Below are 20,285 nucleotides of genomic sequence, written 5' to 3' on the forward strand. Positions count from 1 at the left end.
GATGCAAAGTGGAAAAGTGTTCTGTTCTCCGACGAGTCCACATTTCAAATTGTTTTTGGAAACTGTGGACGTCGTGTCGGCCGGGCCAAAGAGGAAAAGAACCCTCCGGACTGTTATGGACGCAAAGTTCAAAAGCCAGCATCTGTGATGGTATGGGGCTGTGTTAGTACCAATGGCATGGGTAACTTACACATCTGGGAAAGGCACTATTAATGCTGAAAGGTACATACAGGTTTTGGAGAAACATATGCTGCCATCCGAGCAACGTCTTTTTCATGGACGCCCCTGCTTATTTCAGCAAGACAATGCCAAACCACAATCTGAACGTGTTACAACAGCGTGGCTTCGTAGTAAAAGAGTGCGGGTCCTAGACTGGCCTGCCTGGAGTCCAGACCTGTCTCCCATTGAAAATGTGTGGCACATTATCGAGCGTAAAATACGACAACGGAGAAGCTGAAGCTGTACATCAAGCAAGAATGGGAAAGAATTCCACCTACAAAGCTTCAACAGTTAGTGTCCTCAGTTCCCTAACGTTTATTGAATGTTGTTAAAAGAAAAGGTTATGTAACACAGTGGTAAACATGACCCTGTCCCAGCTTTTTTGGAACGTGTTGCAGCCATAAAATTCTAAGTTAATGATTATTTGCTAAAACAATAAGTTTATCAGTTTGAACATTAAACATCTTGTCTTTGTAGTGTATTCAATTAAATATAGGTTGAAAATGATTTGCAAATCTTTGTATTGTTTTTATTTATGTTTAACACAACATCCCAACTTCATTGGAATGGGGGTTGTAAAATTATAGGCCGTCGGATTAAAAAAAAGGCAGATGCCGATATGCGCCAAAATGCCAAATATCAGCCTGATAATCAGCCCGGCCGATAATCTATCACCTGTGTACATTGGATCCCTTTTTTCTGTTTACCATTTCTGGAATACAGCCATAGATCCATGACTGCTTTCTCGAAATTGTTGGCATTGTTGTTACACCCTAAATATTTCCATTTTCAGCATTTGTGGACTCAAAATATTTAATTTTATACCGATTTTACCGACAAAGCATCAGTTTGAATAATCAATTGAGAATCAGCCTTTTGATTTCCTTGACCCCTTTCAAATCAGTATAATAATGTAAGTGAAAATGTTTGCCTTTGTGTTCCCGTTAGGTGAGTCCGGTCTTGGGAAATCAACGCTTATTAACTCCCTCTTTCTGACTGATCTTTACTCCAAGGACTACCCTGGGCCATCACAGCGCATTAAGAAGACTGTACAGGTGAGCCAAAGGAATCTCAGAATCAGAATTATCTTTACTGCCAAATATGTCCAAAGACACACAAGGAATTTGTCTCTGGTAGTTGGAGCCGCTGTGGTACGACAATAGTCAATTAACAGTGAATACTTCTGAGACATAAAAACATAAAAACACATTCCCTGAGCAATAAAAGGTTACCAGTAGTGTGGTAATGCCGATACTTTAAAAAAGTTTTTTTCTTTTTGGGGACAATTGTGCAAGTGATGCCGAGTCCTCTAGCAATTTAGAGCAGTTTGAAACAGAACAATAGTCTGGTGCAGTGACCATTGTGCAAATGGCGCAGACCTCAAGAAATTTATGCAGTTTAAAGTGACTAGCAGTGCGATAATCTGGAACAATGTAAATTGTGCAAATGGTGCATACACTTCTCAAGCACGAGTGGCAAGTATTGGTCAACAGCAGATATGCAGAGTGGTGAGACTACTCCAGTGAGTGCATGAATAATGTATACTTGGCCCGACAGAGATGTGACTATAATCTCAAGAGAAATTTGGCAGCATGTTACGATGGAATTGTAAATTAACTGTTAAAGATGTTAATGGCAAGAGGGAAGAAGCTGGAGGAATGCTTGCTGGTTCTAGTTTGCATTGTTCGATACCACCTACCTGAGGGAAGGAGCTGGAAGAGGTGGTGACCAGGATGTGGAGGGTCCAAGAAGATTTTGCATGCTCTTGTCTTAGTTATGGCAGCGTGCAAGTCCTCAAGGGTAACTAGGGGGGATACCGACAATTTTTTCAGCAGTTTTGATTCTCCACTGCAGTCGGAGTTTGTCCTTTTTTTGTGGCACCAAACCAGACTGTGATTGATGAACACAGGACTGATTCGATGACTGCTGGATAGAACTGCCGCAACAGCTCCTGTGGCAGGCCGTGCTTCCTCAGAAGAAGTACATCCGCTGCTGGGCCTTTTTGAGGATGGAGTTGATGTTGGTCTCTCACTTCAGGTCCTGAGAGACTGTAATTCCCAGGTTCTTGAAGATCGCGACGATTGACACGGCAGTTGGACATCGTGAGGGGCAGCTGTGGTGAAGGATGCCGCTTGAAGTCCACGATCATCTCTACAGTCTGGAGCGTATTCAGCTCCAAGTGGTTTCGGCCGCACTACAGCTCCAGCCGCTCCACTTCCTGTCGATACGAAAACTCGTCATCATCTTTGAAGAGGCCGAAGACTGTGGTGTCATCTGCAAACTTCAGGAGTTTGACAGCCGGGTGCGTTGAGGTGCAGTCGTTCGTATAGAGAAAGAGAAGCGGAGAGAGGACACATCCTCGGCACGTCCTGATTGTGGTGTTGCGTGTAGATGAGATGGTGTCCCTCAGCCTCACCTGCTGTGTCCTGTCTATCTGGAAGCTGTAAATCCACTGGCAGATGACAGGCGAGACGCTGAGGTGGAGGAGCTTGGAGGAGAGGAGTTCGGGGATGGTGTGGAACACAGAGCTGAAGTCCACGAACAGGATCCTCGCGTAGGCCCCCGCGCCGTCGAGGTGTTCTTGGATGAAGTGCAGTCCCAGGTTGACTGCATCATCCGCAGACCTGTTTGCTCGGGAGGCAAACTGCAGGGGGTCAAGTAGGGGACCTCTGACGCTCTTGTGGTGGTCCAGCACGAGGTGTTCAAAGGACTTCATGACCACATATATCAGGGTGACAGGCCTGTAGTCATTCAGACCCGAGATTGCAGGTTTCATGGGGACTGGAATGATGGTGGCGCGTTTGAAACTGGATGGTACCTCTAACAGTTCCAGAGATCTATTGAAGATCTGTGTGAAGGCTGGAGTGAGCTGGTCCGTGCAGACGGAGAAAAGATGGGGACACAATGTTTATGCCTGCCGCTTTGTTGATCGTTTGTTGTTTGAAGACACTTCTCTTGTTAGTGGATGGTCAATGCAGGAGGGGGAGTCAGAGGTGTGATGGTAGTCGGTGGTGCGGCTGGGTGGGTGTGGGATGTGAAAGTGTCTTTTTCAAATCTGCAGTAGAAGGTGTTAAAGTCGTCAACTTGTCCTTTATTGTTCTCCGCTTGGGGGGATGGTCACTTATAATTGATTAGTGTTTTGGCAAATCTTTTTCTGACAGAATAAGTAAGGAAGCAATTTTGACTGTGTGTTTTTTTTTTTATTACAAAGAAGAAAAAAGTCTTTGCAACGATAGCAAAAGTCTTACGAGTTCTCACCCCTTACTTAATGAAGCCCAGACAGAAAACCCCTTCGTTATATCGAAGTGTGAGAGACAGAGAAGGAAAGCAAAAAATTATTTGTCCAGCTGCATTCAACTTATTTTTTATCGAGAAACAGCTAGTAGTCACAACATGGCTGGGAACAATTAGTATGCACAGTATAGCCGGGAAAAAGCTAGTAGTCACAACATAGCTAGGAACAATTAGTACGCACACACAGCTAGTGGTTACAATGTAACAATAAACCATGTGAAGGTTGTATAAAACCAATAGAAGTAATATTTGGTATATATCAAACACATTTTCCAACTCAGCTTCCCCCCTTTTGATTATATTAATCACATATACAACCCCAATTCCCCCCAAAAAAATTTGCCTCGAACTCTCTGAATCTCTTCTCTTAAAATAATGAATATTGGTACACAAATGCTGTATAAACACATGCAAACAGGCAATATAACAATACTCAGGCATATATTCTTCAAACTCTAAAAAACGATTTATATTAATATTCGATGATGACTACTTTCTTTGTTACTGCAAGTGTGTATCTCATTGCGTGCACCACACTGCCCCTGAGATGTCACAATGGGCACAGCACAGTTAATTTATGTAACCCTTTAGTTAGTAATAAATGGGTCCGTTTTTCTCATACCTACTGCTGCTGATTATTTTTCTCTGAGTAATATCGCATGATCAAGCCTTTTCTAACGTTCCATACTACAAAATAAGTACATTAGGTATGATTTGCTGATATCTGACCGATTACGGTATCAGCCAAAAGTCAAGGCTGCAATTTCAGTATTGGATCGGAAGTGAAATCCCTACTTATGTTAAATGACATAAATTGAGTTTTCTGTATTGTATGTCAAAATTTTAGGAAAAACTGTAGCAAAATCTGCTGGGGAGATACCTGATGAAGAGCTACCTCACAACCACTCCATCACATGACTAACAGCTCTGCTCTTCTCCTAATAAAAGTAACAATTTGAATATTTTAACGTTTTAATCATTTTAATGAAAGATCTTAAATAAAATTCCATGGGCAATAGGGGTAGGAATCGAAAACCGTTTCCATCTTAGGGACCGGGTCTATTTGACCGATTCCATTGGAATTGTACACCTCCAACAATGCCGGCTCTCCTTAACGATACTTGCATTAACGACACATACTTTGCGACAGACCGCCTCCTTTCAGCCAAGACACGGTCCGATTCCGACATTAATGGTGGCTCGATGGTCCCGGGGCCAGTACGCCGCTGTGTCGGCTGCCACGTACCTACTGATGTTCGCGAGCGGGCCAGCATCAAATTTCTAAGTCACCGAAAACATTTCACCTGCTAAAAAGGGCCCAAAAGCGCATTTTCGGACCGAAATCCTTTTATCAATGTAATATCCCTGCTGAAACATGATGTTATGATGACGAAAGGAAAAACTGTGACGCGCGCTTGCCAGGAAACGGGTGTTAGCCTCAAGTCGATAGCCAAAGCCAATGAAGCTAATGCCAGCAGCGGGACCTAGGAATGGGAGCGAAGAATAGGACAGCGATGCAAAGTGAAGCTTCATCGCCAGATTATTTTGTCCAATAATTCGCAGACAACAACTGGGTGCTAATGATAGCTTTTTTTCACCATAACAGTAAGAAAATGCGCACCAACACATGACACTTTACGGCACCACTGTGCCGTTATGTCGTAACCAGATAAAGCATTATTGGAATGTCAATGCCAAGTAAATATTTAATAATTTTGTAATTGGTTAATTCTTTTAAGCATTATTCATTTGTGTAATTGCAATGCCTTGATTTTAGCGATGTTAACAGAGTCATAGCCATGAATACAATAAATAATAATACGGTATAAAGACGCTAAATACTAAATAATCACTAAAACCTTTCTATTATGTCATGACTATACAGGGCCAGTACAGGTTCTGACAGGGCCACCGCAAATTGACTCGGACCCTGCTTCATTATTTGCTCGGAAAAGTTTTGTGTGGACATCATTTTGAAAAAAATAAAATGGTTGCCTTTGGAGTGGAAGACTGTGTAGAACTACTTTTGTTCCCCCCTAATAAAACTACTCAGGAATCATTAAGAGAATTAAGGAATTGGATCGATAAGCAGAATCGACGATGGCATTGGCCAAATTTTACCAGTTGCCACCCGTAATGGCCAATCAAGGCCATGTTATTTGGACCATTTCACACTATAAATACTCGAGGACAAAAGAGAGAGGAGAATCTGAAGAAGACTTGAATTAGAGCAGAATAAGAAAGAAGGAAGGGAAACTTCCTAACACAGGAACTTCTTTTTTCCTTGTATGGTTATGTTAAAACATACCAGGAAACAGGCAGGCATCTGGTGTAGCTGTGAAGAGTGGAGAGGAAAATGGCAAGGGAGGGATTCAGAAAATAAATGACTGAAAGTGGGGCAGGGAAGAGAAGAGAAATGTTAAGATGTGTGAAATTCCTTCTTTCCTTGAGGATCAGAGTGATAACAAATCCTGCATGGTCACACAGACAAACCATGTATGATGTCAGAGACAGGCTGAGAATTTTGTAGCCAGAGATTCTATTGCTAATCTTAATAGACATAAATATGTTGGCCGTTTTGAATGTGGTAGAAGTATTTCACCAATGTCCATACTATTCAAAAGGGTATTTGAGATTTTTTTTCCTCCACAATTTAAGTTTGAAACAGTTCCCAGGTGACTTAATAACATGTCTGTGGCATGCTTTTCTTAGCGCAAGAATCAATAATTGTAAGCAAGTATTTTACATCATACACTGTATTGCCCAAAGTATTCAGTCACCTGCCTTGACTCAGACATGAATTTACGTGACATCTCATTCTTAATTCATAGGGTTTAATGACACCTGTCCCCCCTCTGCAGTTAGAACATCTTAAACTCTACTGAGCTTTTCCACAAGGTTTAGGAGTATGTTTATGAGAATTACTGAAATTTCTCGTGTATAATACACATCCCCCACCCCCACATTCCCCCACCCACCCTAAAAAAATTTCAAAAGTCAATGGTGCGCATTATACATGGGTATATTTATAAAATGGGAAAACTTTCCCATTTTATAAATGTATGCCGCCATCTAGAGGTTATGAAAAAGCTGTACACTTTCATTCCAATATGCCACCGCCACCTTGAGGTTATGAAAAAGGTGTAGCCTACACTTTCATTCCAATTTGACAGGGTTACATATGACTGCATAACATTTACAGTTGTGCATACTCTGGCAGTTGTGCATACCCTGGCAGAATTTGTGAAATATAGTTTTTTTTAAATACTACTGATGTTTGAACAACGACCATCAATAATTTCTTTATGGTTATGTTATGTTTGATGATAATTCTTCTCTGAAATGCTTGACAGTTTAATTTGAATCCCATTAAAATAAAATTAAATGTTTCGCCTGGGCCATCATGTTTTCTTTAAATAATTGTGCCTATTTTACAAATTCTGCCTGGGTAATCAAACATGAGCACAACTGTGTGTTTTCTCATTTACTAAATAAAAGTAGGGCTGTGAGTTTCAAAAGAAGAGCAAGTAAATAAAAAGAAAGTATTACGTGTTCAAATGAAGTGCTTAACATCAGAATAATTCTTTGAAAAATCTAACAAAATGCAGATACTTCGTTTTGATCATATGGTTAGAAGCAAAATGATGCATTGTAAAAATGCATTATGAATAGGGAGAAGGATTTTCCAGAATATCAAGGTCAACTTTGGGGGTGTGTGTTATACATGGGTGCGCATTATACATGAGAAATTACAGTACTTCTCATTTTTTGTAGGAAAAAAAAAAAAATTAGGGTCACATTAAATCAATCAAAATATGGTACTTTATGGCACGCACACACACAAGCACACACAAAGTGGTTCTTTCACTTTGTGACTTCGGCAAGCCTAGCTATTGGATAGGTGTGGGGGATATTATATTAATTACTCTCACTCTTTCCTAAAACCTCAAGCGCAGCGACGACATATCCAAAGGGTCACAAAAGACCCCACAACATCATCTAAAGAACTGCAGGGCTCACTTGCTTCAGTTAAGGTCAGTGGTCATGACTCCAACATAAGAAAGAGAATGGCCTTCATGGCAAAGTTCCGAACATTAAGGCTCATCTCAATTTTGCCAGAACACATCTTGATGCCCCTAGACTTTAGGGAAAAAAGGTGTGATGGGAAACATTTGGGACAAAAAATAAAGAAATCAGGAAGGGGGGCAAACACTTTGCACACCACTGTACTTTAGTACATATTTTATAGCCTATGCATTGCGAGAACACTCAGTTTTTTAATTTTTGACACACACAATACGTTCTAAAAATTACATACTGTATCTTATTTTACTTGCGTAGTATAAAAAAAAAATCCAATCTACCTTTGTTAAAGGACCATACAACCTGATATTTCTTGTAATGTCATTCCGTAAATAAAACTGTCACTACATTGCTGTATGTTTATCAATTTAGTGCCAAGACATCGTGTTGAATAAATCAAAACGTAAAAAATAAAGCTGACAATATTTTGTTACCCAAAACGAATCAAAGGAAGAAAAAATAAAAATATAAATAAAATATTAGCATTGTTCAAGTTTGTCTGGTGATGTGTTTGTTTTGGCTGAGATGCAAATGCTCCTCACAAAATGTCCTGAATGTTCCTGAGCCTAAAAATATCGAGATAATGGTTTTGTGCCATATCATGCAGCCCTCCGGCCTCCTGTGGTTCTTTGTATCATGATGGATATTTACTGAAAATTTCAGTCAGACAGAACAATGTTTTTAAGGGGAGTGAAAAAAGAGAGAACAAGGAAAGACAAGACACGGAAGAAAAACAAGCAAAACAGAAAAACAAGCAAAACAAAGCATTATATGCATACTACAATGTCACATTGGACTTGCATTTTATACAGGACAGGAGATGCACTGTTTTTGAGATAGTACGCCAATTTGGCAATGTGTTTAAAATCATTTAATCCAACCCAACAAGTAGCTATTAAAAACTGTAAAGTGAATTCAGTGATCAGAATCAGAATCAGAATCATCTTTATTTGCCAAGTATGTCCAAAACACACAAGGAATTTGTCTCCGGTAGTTGGAGCCGCTCTAGTACAACAAACAGTCAATTTACAGAACACTTTGGGGACATAAAGACATTGACAAAAAACAATTGTGCAAAAAGATGCAGAGTCCTCTAGCACTTAGAGCAGTTCGAACGACTAATATTGCAATAGTCCGGTGCAATGACCATTGTGCAAAGGGCGCTGAGACTTCAAGGAGTGTATGCGGTTTAAAGTGACGAGTAGTGCGATCATCTGGGACAATGTCGGTTGTGCAAATGTTACAGATACTCCTCAATCAGTGTGCAAATGGAGCAGATGCTACTCTGGCATGAGTGGCCAGTATATGCAAATAGTGCAGCATGGCGAGACAACTACAGTGAGTGCACAAGTAATAAATAATTGGCCCCACAGAAATGTGACAACGAACTCAAGTCAAAAAATTGCCAGCTTGTTGTAATGGAATTATAGGTTAGGTGTTTAAGAAGTTGATCGCAAGAGGGAAGAAGCTGTTGGAATGTCTACTAGTTCTAGTTAGCGTTGATCGGTAGCGCCTACCTGAGGGAAGGAGCTGGAAGAGCTGGTGACCGGGGTGCAGACGGTCCGAGAGGATTTTGCACGCCCTTGTCTTAGTTCTGGCAGCGTGCAAGTCCTCAATGGTGGGTAGGGGGTTACCGACAATCCTTTCAGCAGTTTTGATTGTCCGTTGCAGTCGGAGCTTGTCCTTTTTTGTAGCAGCACCAAACCAGACTGTGATGGAAGAACACAGGACCGATTCGATGACCGCTGTGTAGAACTGTCTCAGCAGCTCCGGTGGCAGGCCGTGCTTTCTCAGAAGCCGCAGGAAGTACATCCTCTGCTGGGCCTTTTTGAGGACGGAGTTGATGTTGTTCGCCCACTTCAGGTCCTGAGAGATTGTAATTCCCAGGAACTTGAAGGTCTCGACGGTTGACACAAGGAAGCTGGACAACGTGAGGGGCAGCTGTGGCGAAGGATGCCTCCTGAAGTCCACGATCATCTCTACCGTCTTGAGCGTGTTCAGCTCCAGGTTGTGTCGCCCGCACCACAGCTCCAGCCGCTCCGCTTCCTGTCGATATGCAGACTCGTCACCGTCCTTGATGAGGCCGATGACAGTGGTGTCATCTGCAAACTTCAGGAGCTTGACAGTCGGGTTCGCTGAGGTGCAGTCGTTCGTGTAGAGAGAGAAGAGCAGCGGAGAGAGGACACAACCTTGGGGCGCCCCAGTGCTGATGCTGCGTGTGGATGAGGTTGCCTCCCCCAGCCTGACCTGCTGTGTCCTGCCAGTCAGAAAGCTGTAAATCCACTGGCAGATGGCAGGTGAGACGCTGAGCTGGAGAAGCTTGGTTGAAAGGAGTTCAGGGATGATGGTGTTGAACGCTGAGCTGAAGTCCACGAACAGGATCCTCGCGTAGGTCCCTGCACTGTCGAGGTGTTCTAGGATGAAGTGCAGTCCCATGTTGACTGCATCATCCGCAGACCTGTTCGCTTGGTAGGCAAACTGCAGGGGGTCCAGCAGGGGACCTGTGACACTCTTGAGGTGGTCCAGCACGAGACGTTCAAAGGACTTCATGACCACAGATGTCAAAGCGACAGGCCTGTAGTCATTCAGACTAGAGATTGCAGGTTTCTTGGGGACTGGAATGATGGTGGAGCGTTTGAAGCAGGATGGAACTTCGCACATTTCCAAAGATCTGTTAAAGATCTGAGTGAAGACTGGAGCGAGCTGGTCCGCGCAGACTTTGAGGCAGGATGGGGACACATGGTCCGGTCCTGTTGCTTTGTTAATCTTCTGTTGTTTGAAGATGCGTCTCACATCCTGTTCATGGATGGTTAACGCAGAAGTCAGAGGTGTGGTTGTGGTCGCGGGTGCGGCCGGGTTGGTGTGTGGAGTGAAACTGTCCTTTTCAAATCTGCAATAGAAGGTATTCAAGTCGTTGGCTAGTGTGCTATTGTTCTCAGCTTGGGGGGATCGTCGCTTGTAATTAGTCAGCGATTGGAATGCACGCCAGACTGATTTCGAGTCGTTCGCGCTAAACTGTTTTTCCAACTTTGCTGCATAGATCCTCTTTGCAATGTTAATTTCTTTAGTAAGCTGGTTTCTAGCTCGATTATACAGGGCCCTGTCCCCGCTCTGATATGCATCTTCCTTAGCTTGGCGAAGCTGCTTAAGTTTAGCAGTGAACCACGGCTTGTTGTTGTTGAATGTCCGAAATGATTTTGTTGGTACACAAACCTCTTCACAGAAACTGATATAGGATGGCGCCTACCAGTGTGGCCGCCTCGGTAACGCGCTCTCTAGTATTGTCTTCGTTTTTGTGTTTTTCGTCCGTCTTTGGAGACCTTACACGACTCACTTACACAAGGGGAGACCTGCTAACCATCAAGGAGGCTACTCCGGACTTTCTGTCACCAACTTTCGAAAATCCGCTCAGTTTTTTCCCCGAGTTACTCACCGGAGCGGCGTCCGCGGTTTTCGGCGCATGGATGCGGAAGCGGCGCCACAGAGGAAAACGAGCCGGAATTCAGGTGAAACTCCGCAAGAGAGGACACAGATTGGCGTTCCCGTCGATCCACCTCGCGAATGTACGCTCCCTACCCAACAAAATGGACGAGCTTCATCTTCTGTTAAAGACCAGTAAAGACTTCGGACGTTCCGCGGCCATGTGCTTCACGGAGACCTGGCTTTGCGACGCTGTACCCGATGGCGCCGTCACGCTTCCCGGCTTCAACATTCATCGAGCGGACCGCGACATGGAATCATCGGGAAAAACGAAGGGCGGCGGGATATGCCTCCATATAAACGAAAAATGGTGTACGGACGTCACGGTGCTCAGCACACACTGCAGCCCGCATTTGGAGTCGCTGTTTCTGAACTGTAAACCATTTTACGCGCCACGTGAGTTTGCATCGTTTATACTGGCTGGAGTCTATATCACACCGCAAGCTAACACGAGCGCCGCATTGCTAACGCTCGCCGAACAAGTCAACGAAATTGAAAAAAAACACCCTGACTCACCCCTCATTATTCTCGGGGACTTTAACAAAGCTAAACTCAACCACGAACTCCCTAAATACAAGCAGCACATCGACTGTCCTACCAGGGAAAATAATACTTTAGACCACTGCTACACTACGGTAAAAAACGCATACCGTGCTATACCTCGTGCAGCCCTGGGCTCGTCTGATCACTGCTTAATTCACTTAATACCGACGTACAAGCAAGTACTTAAATGTGCGAAGCCTACAGTGAAAACAGTCAAAAAGTGGACCAATGAAGCAAAGATGGAACTTCAAAGCTGTTTAGACTGCACAGACTGGAGTGTCTTTGAAAATTCAGCTGGCAGCCTGGATGAATATACGGACACTGTCACATCCTATATCAGTTTTTTTGTTTCTAAATACATTATACATGTTTGAAGACAATTGCTGAAAGCATGCGAAGACTGAGAACTTTGTTGTTCACAATTGTGGAGATACAGTATAATGTTAAACTGTTTTTCACCATTTGGATGTTCTTGTCATGGCTAAAACGGCGGCCAGGTACTCACTTGGGTGTCCAGGATGAGTCACCCTTCCCCACTAGATAAAAAAATGCGTGCCTTCATTGCATCAGTGGCTATCCGGCGCAATTGCAAGTTGGCCCATTTTTACCACTACAGCATTTTACAATTCATGTCATTTGTATGTCATAGATGCATTATTTCCCTGACCCCTATGATTTATCTTAATGTATAGCAGATTTGTGCGTTTCTGCTATATTCAGGCAGCTGGGTTAATGAAGAGTGAAATTTCTGATTCTTGCCCAGTTACTTAAGTGAGGCAAATGAGTGGTGCATGTTGTGTGAGTTTGCAGAGTGTATGGTAATGTGTGTTCTCAGACAGAATGGGAGGGACCGGGTCAGTGTATTTATATTCCAGAATAATATCACGTTCCAAAAGATCATGTTGTCTTTTAATGATGCATTAGGCCTTCCAACATTTTTGAGGGATTTGTCCCTCTGTTTGACTTAACAGAAATTGTCCAAACAGCAGATTTTGGTCAGTGCTGACATGTTTTGCAACATGAGTTGATTTAGTTAACAGAGCAATGTCAAATTACTGATGTGTGTGCGTGCACAGCTGTAGAGACAGTTGATTTCAAAGTTTGTGGAAGCTGAAGAATGTTTGTTTTAGAACATGAGTGCTGCAGTTAGTCAAAGGGGTGATCCTAAAATAAGTAGATGTCCTTGTGAAAGTATGTGGCTCGTAAGACCTCAGCGGAGTAACTGCAGGAAATTGTAGATCAACAATAGGCAGACTGAAAGTGCACATACGTGACTTGTGTGGTGAAACAATGATTTTATGTGGTTTATGTGGTTTTTGTTTTCTTGAATTTCAAGTGTGGAAAAGTTGTTTGCTTAGCCCACTTAATGCCCAACCAGTGGTTCTCAAACTTTTTCAGGCAGAAGACCTCTCAGTCAATTAAAAATATCTGGTGGATCACCTCATTCAAGTAGGGCAAAAAAAAAAAAAAAAAAAGCAAACAAAAGTACGGGTTTACAAATAACGTTTACTCAATGTGAGGAATGGACGTGTTTGTGCTGACATCAAATGGGAGAGTTAAATTTAAGCTGTTTTGTTTTGTGTGTTAAAAATGTGTTTTTGTCAAGTGGATTGCTAATCTGCCCATTTGATTTCATTTTAAAAAATGAAACCAAAATAGACCTTTTTGGCCTGAATAGCAAACGTCACAAGAAGAGGCACTGATCATCACCTGACGAACACCATCCCTACTGTGAAGCATGGTGGTGGCATCATCATGCTGTGGGGCTGTTTTTCTGCTGCAGGAACTGGGTGATTAGTCCGCATCGAGGGTAAGATGACAGCTGCCAAATATAGAGAAATTCTTCAAGAGAACCTCCTCCAGAGCGCTCTGGAACTCAGACTAGGGCGTCGATTCACCTTCCAACACAGCAATGACTTAAAGCACACAGCCAAGATAACAAAAGAGCGGCTTCAGGAGCAGCCTGTGAATGACCTTGAGAGGCCCAGCCAGAGCTCAGACTTGAATCCAATCGAACATTTCTAGTAAGACCTAAAAATGGTTGTCCACCGACGCTACCCTTGCAACCTGACTGACCTTGAGAGGATCTGCATAGAAGAATGGGAGAAAATTTCCCAAAACAAGTGTGCCAAGCTCGTAGAGACATACCCAAGAAGACCTGAGGGTGTGATTACTGCCAAAGGTGCTTCAACAAAATATTAAGCCAAGTGTGTGAATACTTACGTACTTTACCTATTGTTTAAATTTTTAATACATTTGCACAACTGTCTGAAATTTTTATACATTTTTTTTTTTTGGAAGAAAACTATACTCAAATCAGCTTTAGAATAAGGTGCAGGTGGGCCGGCGTGCTGGCAGTGGCAATGCTTGCCAGACGGTCGGGGAAAACTCGCACCGCAATTCCTTCCCAACAGAGCCTCGCCCGTAAACTGCCCCACACCCAAAATGGTAGCTTTGGGAAGCTGGCAGGTGCTCCCTGCGGTCCACGCTTGACAGCGCAGCAGGGAAGTTTGGTGTCTCCCAGCCTCCGCTACCTCGTGGTGAGGTTGGGGGCTCCCCTGGGCTGGGCCAGGCCTTTGGCAGGTGGAACGAGAGAGTGTGTGTGAGAGAGAGAGAGAGAGAGAGAGAGAGCCCAAGGATCTTCAGCCTTTTATCTGCTTCAGAGAGCGAGGCTGGTCCCTTTTGACCAAATGGAAGGCAGACCGCGCCTCTAGAATTGCATTTCATCATAATTTATGGTTTAAAACCAGTAGAATAAAATATTAATTTGGATTTAAAATAACGAGACCATTGTTCCCCTTTGCATTGTCCCACGCCCATCCTCTTTAATCCCGGTAACGAATGTTTCAAATGTTATGTGATTGTTGAGAACACTGTAATATTTGCAATGTGGCATTCGTGTTGTGGGGTGAAACAGTTCATCTGGTTCAGTTGACAAAAGATTCGACATCAGACATTCAAGTTTGCAGAAATACAGTCACTCGTGGCGTTCATGTAAAGTTCTTAAAATATTAGTTCCCAGTCAAGTCCAGTGAAGACTGTGGTTAGTGGAACCGCGTTTGCAGTGGCGCTCCCCCGCCTGTGGGTGTCGCTAGTAACCCCATCCATTGTCCCGGTCTGGCTAGGAGGTGGAAGGTAATTAATTTAGCGTTCTGGTGCCAAACCGTGTGTCTTTTGTCTCCGTTTTGATGCTCTTGGTGCTGGTAATTCACTTAGTGTTGGCGTGCAAAACCAGATGTCTGTGCCTCACTTTGGTGCTCCTGGCTTGTAATTCACTTCGCATCTGTAAGCGAAGTTGGATCTCGCCACTCCGTGGTCGTCTACCTCGGCGGGGAGCGCGGCGGTAGCCCGAGACTGGGCTGCTGGGTGTCATCTTTTAATGGCGTATCCGTTACACGTATCCAGTTTAAAGTGACTATTACCACGGTAATCTGGGACAATGTTGATTGTGCAAATGTTGCAGCTACTCCTCAGTCAGTGTGCAAGTGGGGCAGATGCTACTCTGGCCAGTATTGGCCAACAACAGATATGCAAATAGTGCAGCGTGGCAAGACTACTACAGTGAGTGCATGAATAATGTATAATTGGCCCGACAGCTCTAGTTTGTAACAAACAATCAGATAAGATTTAAGGATTTTATGTTGCAAATCGGCCCAAATCTACTTGTCCAGAAATCAACGTAAATCCATCGGAAATGTGTGACCAAACCTTGACTCTTTAGTAGAAAAATGCTTGCATGTTTCTTATTAGTGTAGTCGAAAATATGTTTAAACAGTCCATTTTCTGATTTTTCAGTCGAGTCATCTCATTCTGGGCCACACTGAGAGCAAGCGCATCATCAGATTTACTTCAAACTTCTCAGAAAGCAAGAATAATAATAGTTCATCACAACCATATAGTTTTAAATCGTGTCCGAGTCCTATGAACGTGTGATTTAGGATGCCGAAATCGAGTTTCATCTTTGTCAGAAGTTCTCATCTGAATTGTAAATTTCAAAAACAAGGTGGTCTAGGGATTTCCCAACAACGTCATTAGAAAAGAACAAAGATTATCTTGCATGAAACAATGAGGAAACGAGATTTTGGTGCACCTCCGCTAAATCCGTGTGTCGTAAATCTGACACAGCGCAATGGAAAGAAAATGGCGGCCAGTTTTCTCGATTTAGAAACATACCTAATATATGCAAGGCACAAATTTTTTTTCGGGAGAATTGGTTTCGCTAATCATTTCTTCATTAGAGGATGCAACGTTAAAATTTTGAGGAGCATTTTTTTTTTTCAAGGTTAATGGCATAGCGACCCAAAGCAATGGTTTTATGAAACAATAAAAATACAGGAGCATAACGGTGGAATTGAATGTAGGACTGCAATATCAAATATTTTAGTACTCTAGTATACTCCGAAACCCTCTTCTCTTTGGGTACGTAACCCATTTTACCCGTTATTCCTCTCTGAACACACAAGGTTTTCACACACTGTTGCTGGTATTTTGGCCCATTCCTCCATGCAGAGCTCCTCTAGAGCAGGTATGTTATGGGGCTGTCACTGGGCAACACAGACTTTCAACTCCCTCCAAAGATTTTCTATGGCATTCAGATCCGGAGACCAGTCCAGGACCTTGAAATGCTTCTTATGAAGCCACTCCTTCGTTGCCCGGGCAGTGTGTTTGGCATCATTGTCATGCTGAAAGACCCAGCCACGTATCATCTTCAATGCCCTTGCTGACGGAAGGAGGTTATCACTCAAAATCTCACGGTACATGGCCCCATTCATTCTTTCCTTTACACCGATCAGTCGTCCTGGTCGCTTTGCAGAAAAACGGCCCGAAAGCATGATGTTTCCACCCCCACGCTTCACAGTAGATATGGTGTTCTTTGGATGCAACTCCGCATTCTTTCTCCTCCAAACACGACAAGTTAAGTTTTTACCAAAAAGTGTTTACCATCTGGCCCTGCAGGATTTGATTCCCTCGCGGCGTAGTGCATTACTGATGGTAGCCTTTGTTTTTTGGGTCCCAGCTCTCTGCACTAGGTCCCCCCGTGTGGTTCTGGAATTTTTGCTCAACGTTCTTGTGATCATTTTGACCCCACGGGGTGCGATCTTGCGTCGAGCCACAGATCGAGGGAGATTATCAGTGGTCCTGTATGTCTTCCATTTTCTAATAATTGCTCCCACAGTTTATTTCTTCACATCAAGCTGCTTACTTGTTGCAGATTTAGTCTTCCCAGCCTGGTGCAGATCTACAATTGAGTTTCTGGTGTCCTTTGGCAGCTCTTTGGTCTTGGCCATCGTAGAGTTGAAGTGTGACTATTCGAGGTTGTGGAGAGTTGTCTTTTATACTGATGAGTTCAAACAGGTCCCATTAATACAGGTAACGAGTGGAGGACAGAGGAGCCTCTTAAAGAAGAAGTTACAGGTCTGTGAGAGCCAGAAATCTTGCTTATTTATAGGTGACCAAATACTTATTTTCCACTACAATTTGCAAATAAATTCTTTAGAAATCAGACAATGTGGTTTCCTGGATATTTTTTTTCTTCTCATTTTGTCTCTCATAGGTGAGGTATACCGATGATGAAAATTACAGGCCTCTCTCATCTTTAAGTGGGAGAACTTGCACAATTGGTGGCTGACTGAATACCTTTTTGCCCCACTGTACTTTGTAGATTGAATAAATTGCAGATGATGAAGTAGATATACACATTTAAAATATAATAAAACGTTTTGATATCTTGAGTTTAGTTCCCCCCTCCTGGAGCCATCACCTTATCGTGGTGGAGGGTTTTGTGTGTCCCTATAATCCTTGGAATTAAGTTGTCTGGGGCTTCAGGCCCCTCGTAGGGTCACCCATGACAAACAGTTCCTTGGTGAGGGACCAGACAAAGCAAGCTCAAAGACCCCTTATGATCAGTAAAAGTATTGGACCTCGTTTTCCCTCGTCCGGATGCGGGTCACTGCGGCCCCCCTCTGGAGCCAGGCCCTGAAGTGGGCATGATTACGAGCGTCTGGTGGCCAGGCTTAGCCGGAAAAGACAAAGCGGGTCCCCCTTCCCACCAACTGTGGGAGGGGCCTAAGGGGGTCGGGTGCAGCGTGAGCTGGGCGGCGGCCAAAGTCGGGGACCTTGGCAGTCCGATCTCCGGCAACAGAAACTGGCTCTTAGGATGTGGGCAATGACAGCGAGACCTGGAAAGGTGTGATTGGGAAGAACGCCCCCCACACACCCGATCGGAACCCGAGCGGTGTTCTGTTATTGGATTTATGGTAGAGTCCTGGGACTCTGAGGCGGGCTCTCCTATCTCCGGGTTTGAGGTCACTGAGGTGGTTAAAAAGCTCCTTTGTGGCAGGGCCCCAAGGGTGGATGAGATCCGCCTGGAGTTCCTAAAGGCTCTGGGTGTTGTGGGGCTGTCCTGGCTGACGCCACTGCAACGTGGCATGGACATCGAGGACAGTGCCTCTGTATTGGCAGACTGGGGTGGTGGTCCCCCTTTTTAAGAAGGGGGACCGCAGTGTGTGTTCCAACTACAGGGGGATCACACTCCTCAGCCTCCCAGGCTCCTCAGCCTCCCACTGTGGAACAGTGGACCAGCTCTACACCCTCCTCGAGGGTGCGCGGGAAGGGTGCATGGGGTGCCGGACTCCCTATACGGTCCCTATACGACAGGTGTCAGAGTTTGGTCCACATTGCCGACAGTAAGTCGGATTTGTTTCCAGTGAGAGTTGGACTCCGCCAAGGCTGCCCTTTGTCACCAATTCTGTTCATTACCTTTATGGATATAATTTCTAGGCGCAACTGAGGTGTTGAGGGGGGTCTGGTTTGGTGGCCTCAGCATTCCTTCTCTGCTTTTTGCAGATGATGTGATTCTGATTGCTTCATCAACCCGTGACCTTAAACTCTCGCAGCCGAGTGTGAAGCAGCTGGGCTGAAAATCAGCACCTCCAAATGTGACACCATGGTCCTCAGTCAGAAAAAGGTGGCGTGCCCTCTCCAGGTCGGGGAAGGGATCCTGGACCAAGTGAAGGAGTTCAAGTTGCTTGGGGTCTTGTTCACGAGTGAGGGGAGATTGACAGGTGGATTGTTGCAGCGTCTGCAGTGATGCGAACTCTGTATCAGTCTGTCATGGTGAAGAAAGAGCTAAGCCAAAAGGCAAAGCTCCCAATTTACCAGTGAATCGAAGTCCCTACCTTCACCTATGGTCACGAGCTGTGGGTTGTGACCGAAAGAACAAGATCGCGTATACAAGTAGCTGGATGCAAAACATCAATGATGTTTTGCATTATGTTAGCATTAAGCTAACAGACCTTTGTAAGGTGTGCTTATGTGGTTTGGTTAAACATATTTGTGCTTAAATACACCGGTAATCAATGTTTAGTTCCCTTTTGTTTCATGTGTCAGTTTGATAGTTAACTTAAACTGGGAGTGACTAATAAATGGCTTTGCCTGTTATTTGGAGAACTATGTGGGCAAGACAGTGAGAAGAGGCACTAAGGGATACTTTCAACGTGTGTTTTAACAAGAGTGTGTTTTCATACGTTAAAATGATTTTAAAACGTGTGGGAGGGGTAAAACTACATTTAAAAAAAAAAAAAAAAAAAAAAAAGATGCATGTTCTCGCGGCTTTTCACCTCCTGTAATTAAGGTGAGTCTGGAATGTATCCCCCACAATAAAGGGGGTTTCAGTGTTCTGATCTAGCTTGTCAGTTGATTCACACATTAGTTTGGGTGAGCGCTGCAGTTTTAGTCTATGCTACTCAGTACTCTTATTCTTTTCGATGTTTAATGACCCTTTCAGATGAGAACTTGGATTAAAAATGATAAAAACCCGCATAATGAGCGCCCCTGGAATTGCAGTCTTAAGTTAATGGATGGGTTGCGTTTCAGGTGGAGCAGTCTAAGGTGCTGATTAAAGAAGGGGGCGTCCAGCTGACTCTCACAATTGTTGATACACCAGGATTTGGGGATGCAGTAGACAACAGTAACTGGTAAGTAGCATTCTTGTCCGTGTTCTTGTTTCAGTCACTTCCAATTGTTATGGTATAGAACTGTTTTTTTTCACGTTTCTGTTGATACAATATTCTCTCCTTTTTCAGTTGGCAGCCAGTTATCAACTACATTGACAGTAAGTGTGAGGACTTCCTGAATGCAGAATCGAGGGTGAACCGCAGATCCATGCCAGACAACAGGGTCCACTGCTGTCTATACTTCATTGCACCTTCTGGACACGGGTAGGTGAAACATTTAATCAATTGTTTTGGATGTAGCACCTAAGGATTCCATTAAAACACTGGAAAACCATGTTGACCCACTGCAGTATTACAATATATGGCGTCAAAAAGATTGATAGTCAATGTCATATTTAGCTGTAATATGTATATGTAAGTATAGTCACTGATGATGTAATGTAATTGGCCTGGCTTCGGTGCAGGCAGCATGGGCTCAGTTCATACTCAGTGACGGTGTGAAAGGTATTGAGAATGGATGAAGGTGTTTGTCTGCAGTATGAGCTCTAAAGAAGTTGAGTGCCATAATTTTCATATCCATTAATTGTGCAAGTGGGAACCCAACAAGCATGATACTAAACACTAATATACAGGGTTGTTACCTAATAGAGTTTATGGCCAGCAGTCATGCAATATGTTTATTTACCAATAGCATAATGGATGTCAAAATCA

At 43.6% G+C, this 20,285-nt stretch overlaps 1 protein-coding gene across 1 annotated transcript in view; it reads left to right on the forward strand.

The window, feature by feature from the left end:
* LOC133402896 (septin-7-like) overlaps nt 1-20,285 on the forward strand; it is a 77,478-nt gene that overhangs the window by 35,787 nt on the left and 21,406 nt on the right. Inside the window, exons 3-5 of the mRNA XM_061677163.1 lie at nt 1,168-1,274; nt 19,495-19,595; nt 19,704-19,838. Of these exons, the coding sequence (XP_061533147.1) occupies nt 1,168-1,274; nt 19,495-19,595; nt 19,704-19,838 (343 nt within the window). The remainder of the gene's footprint in view (nt 1-1,167; nt 1,275-19,494; nt 19,596-19,703; nt 19,839-20,285) is intronic.

Source organism: Phycodurus eques, chromosome 5 (assembly GCF_024500275.1).
Source record: "Phycodurus eques isolate BA_2022a chromosome 5, UOR_Pequ_1.1, whole genome shotgun sequence".
Classification (NCBI taxonomy): Eukaryota; Metazoa; Chordata; class Actinopteri; order Syngnathiformes; family Syngnathidae; genus Phycodurus; species Phycodurus eques.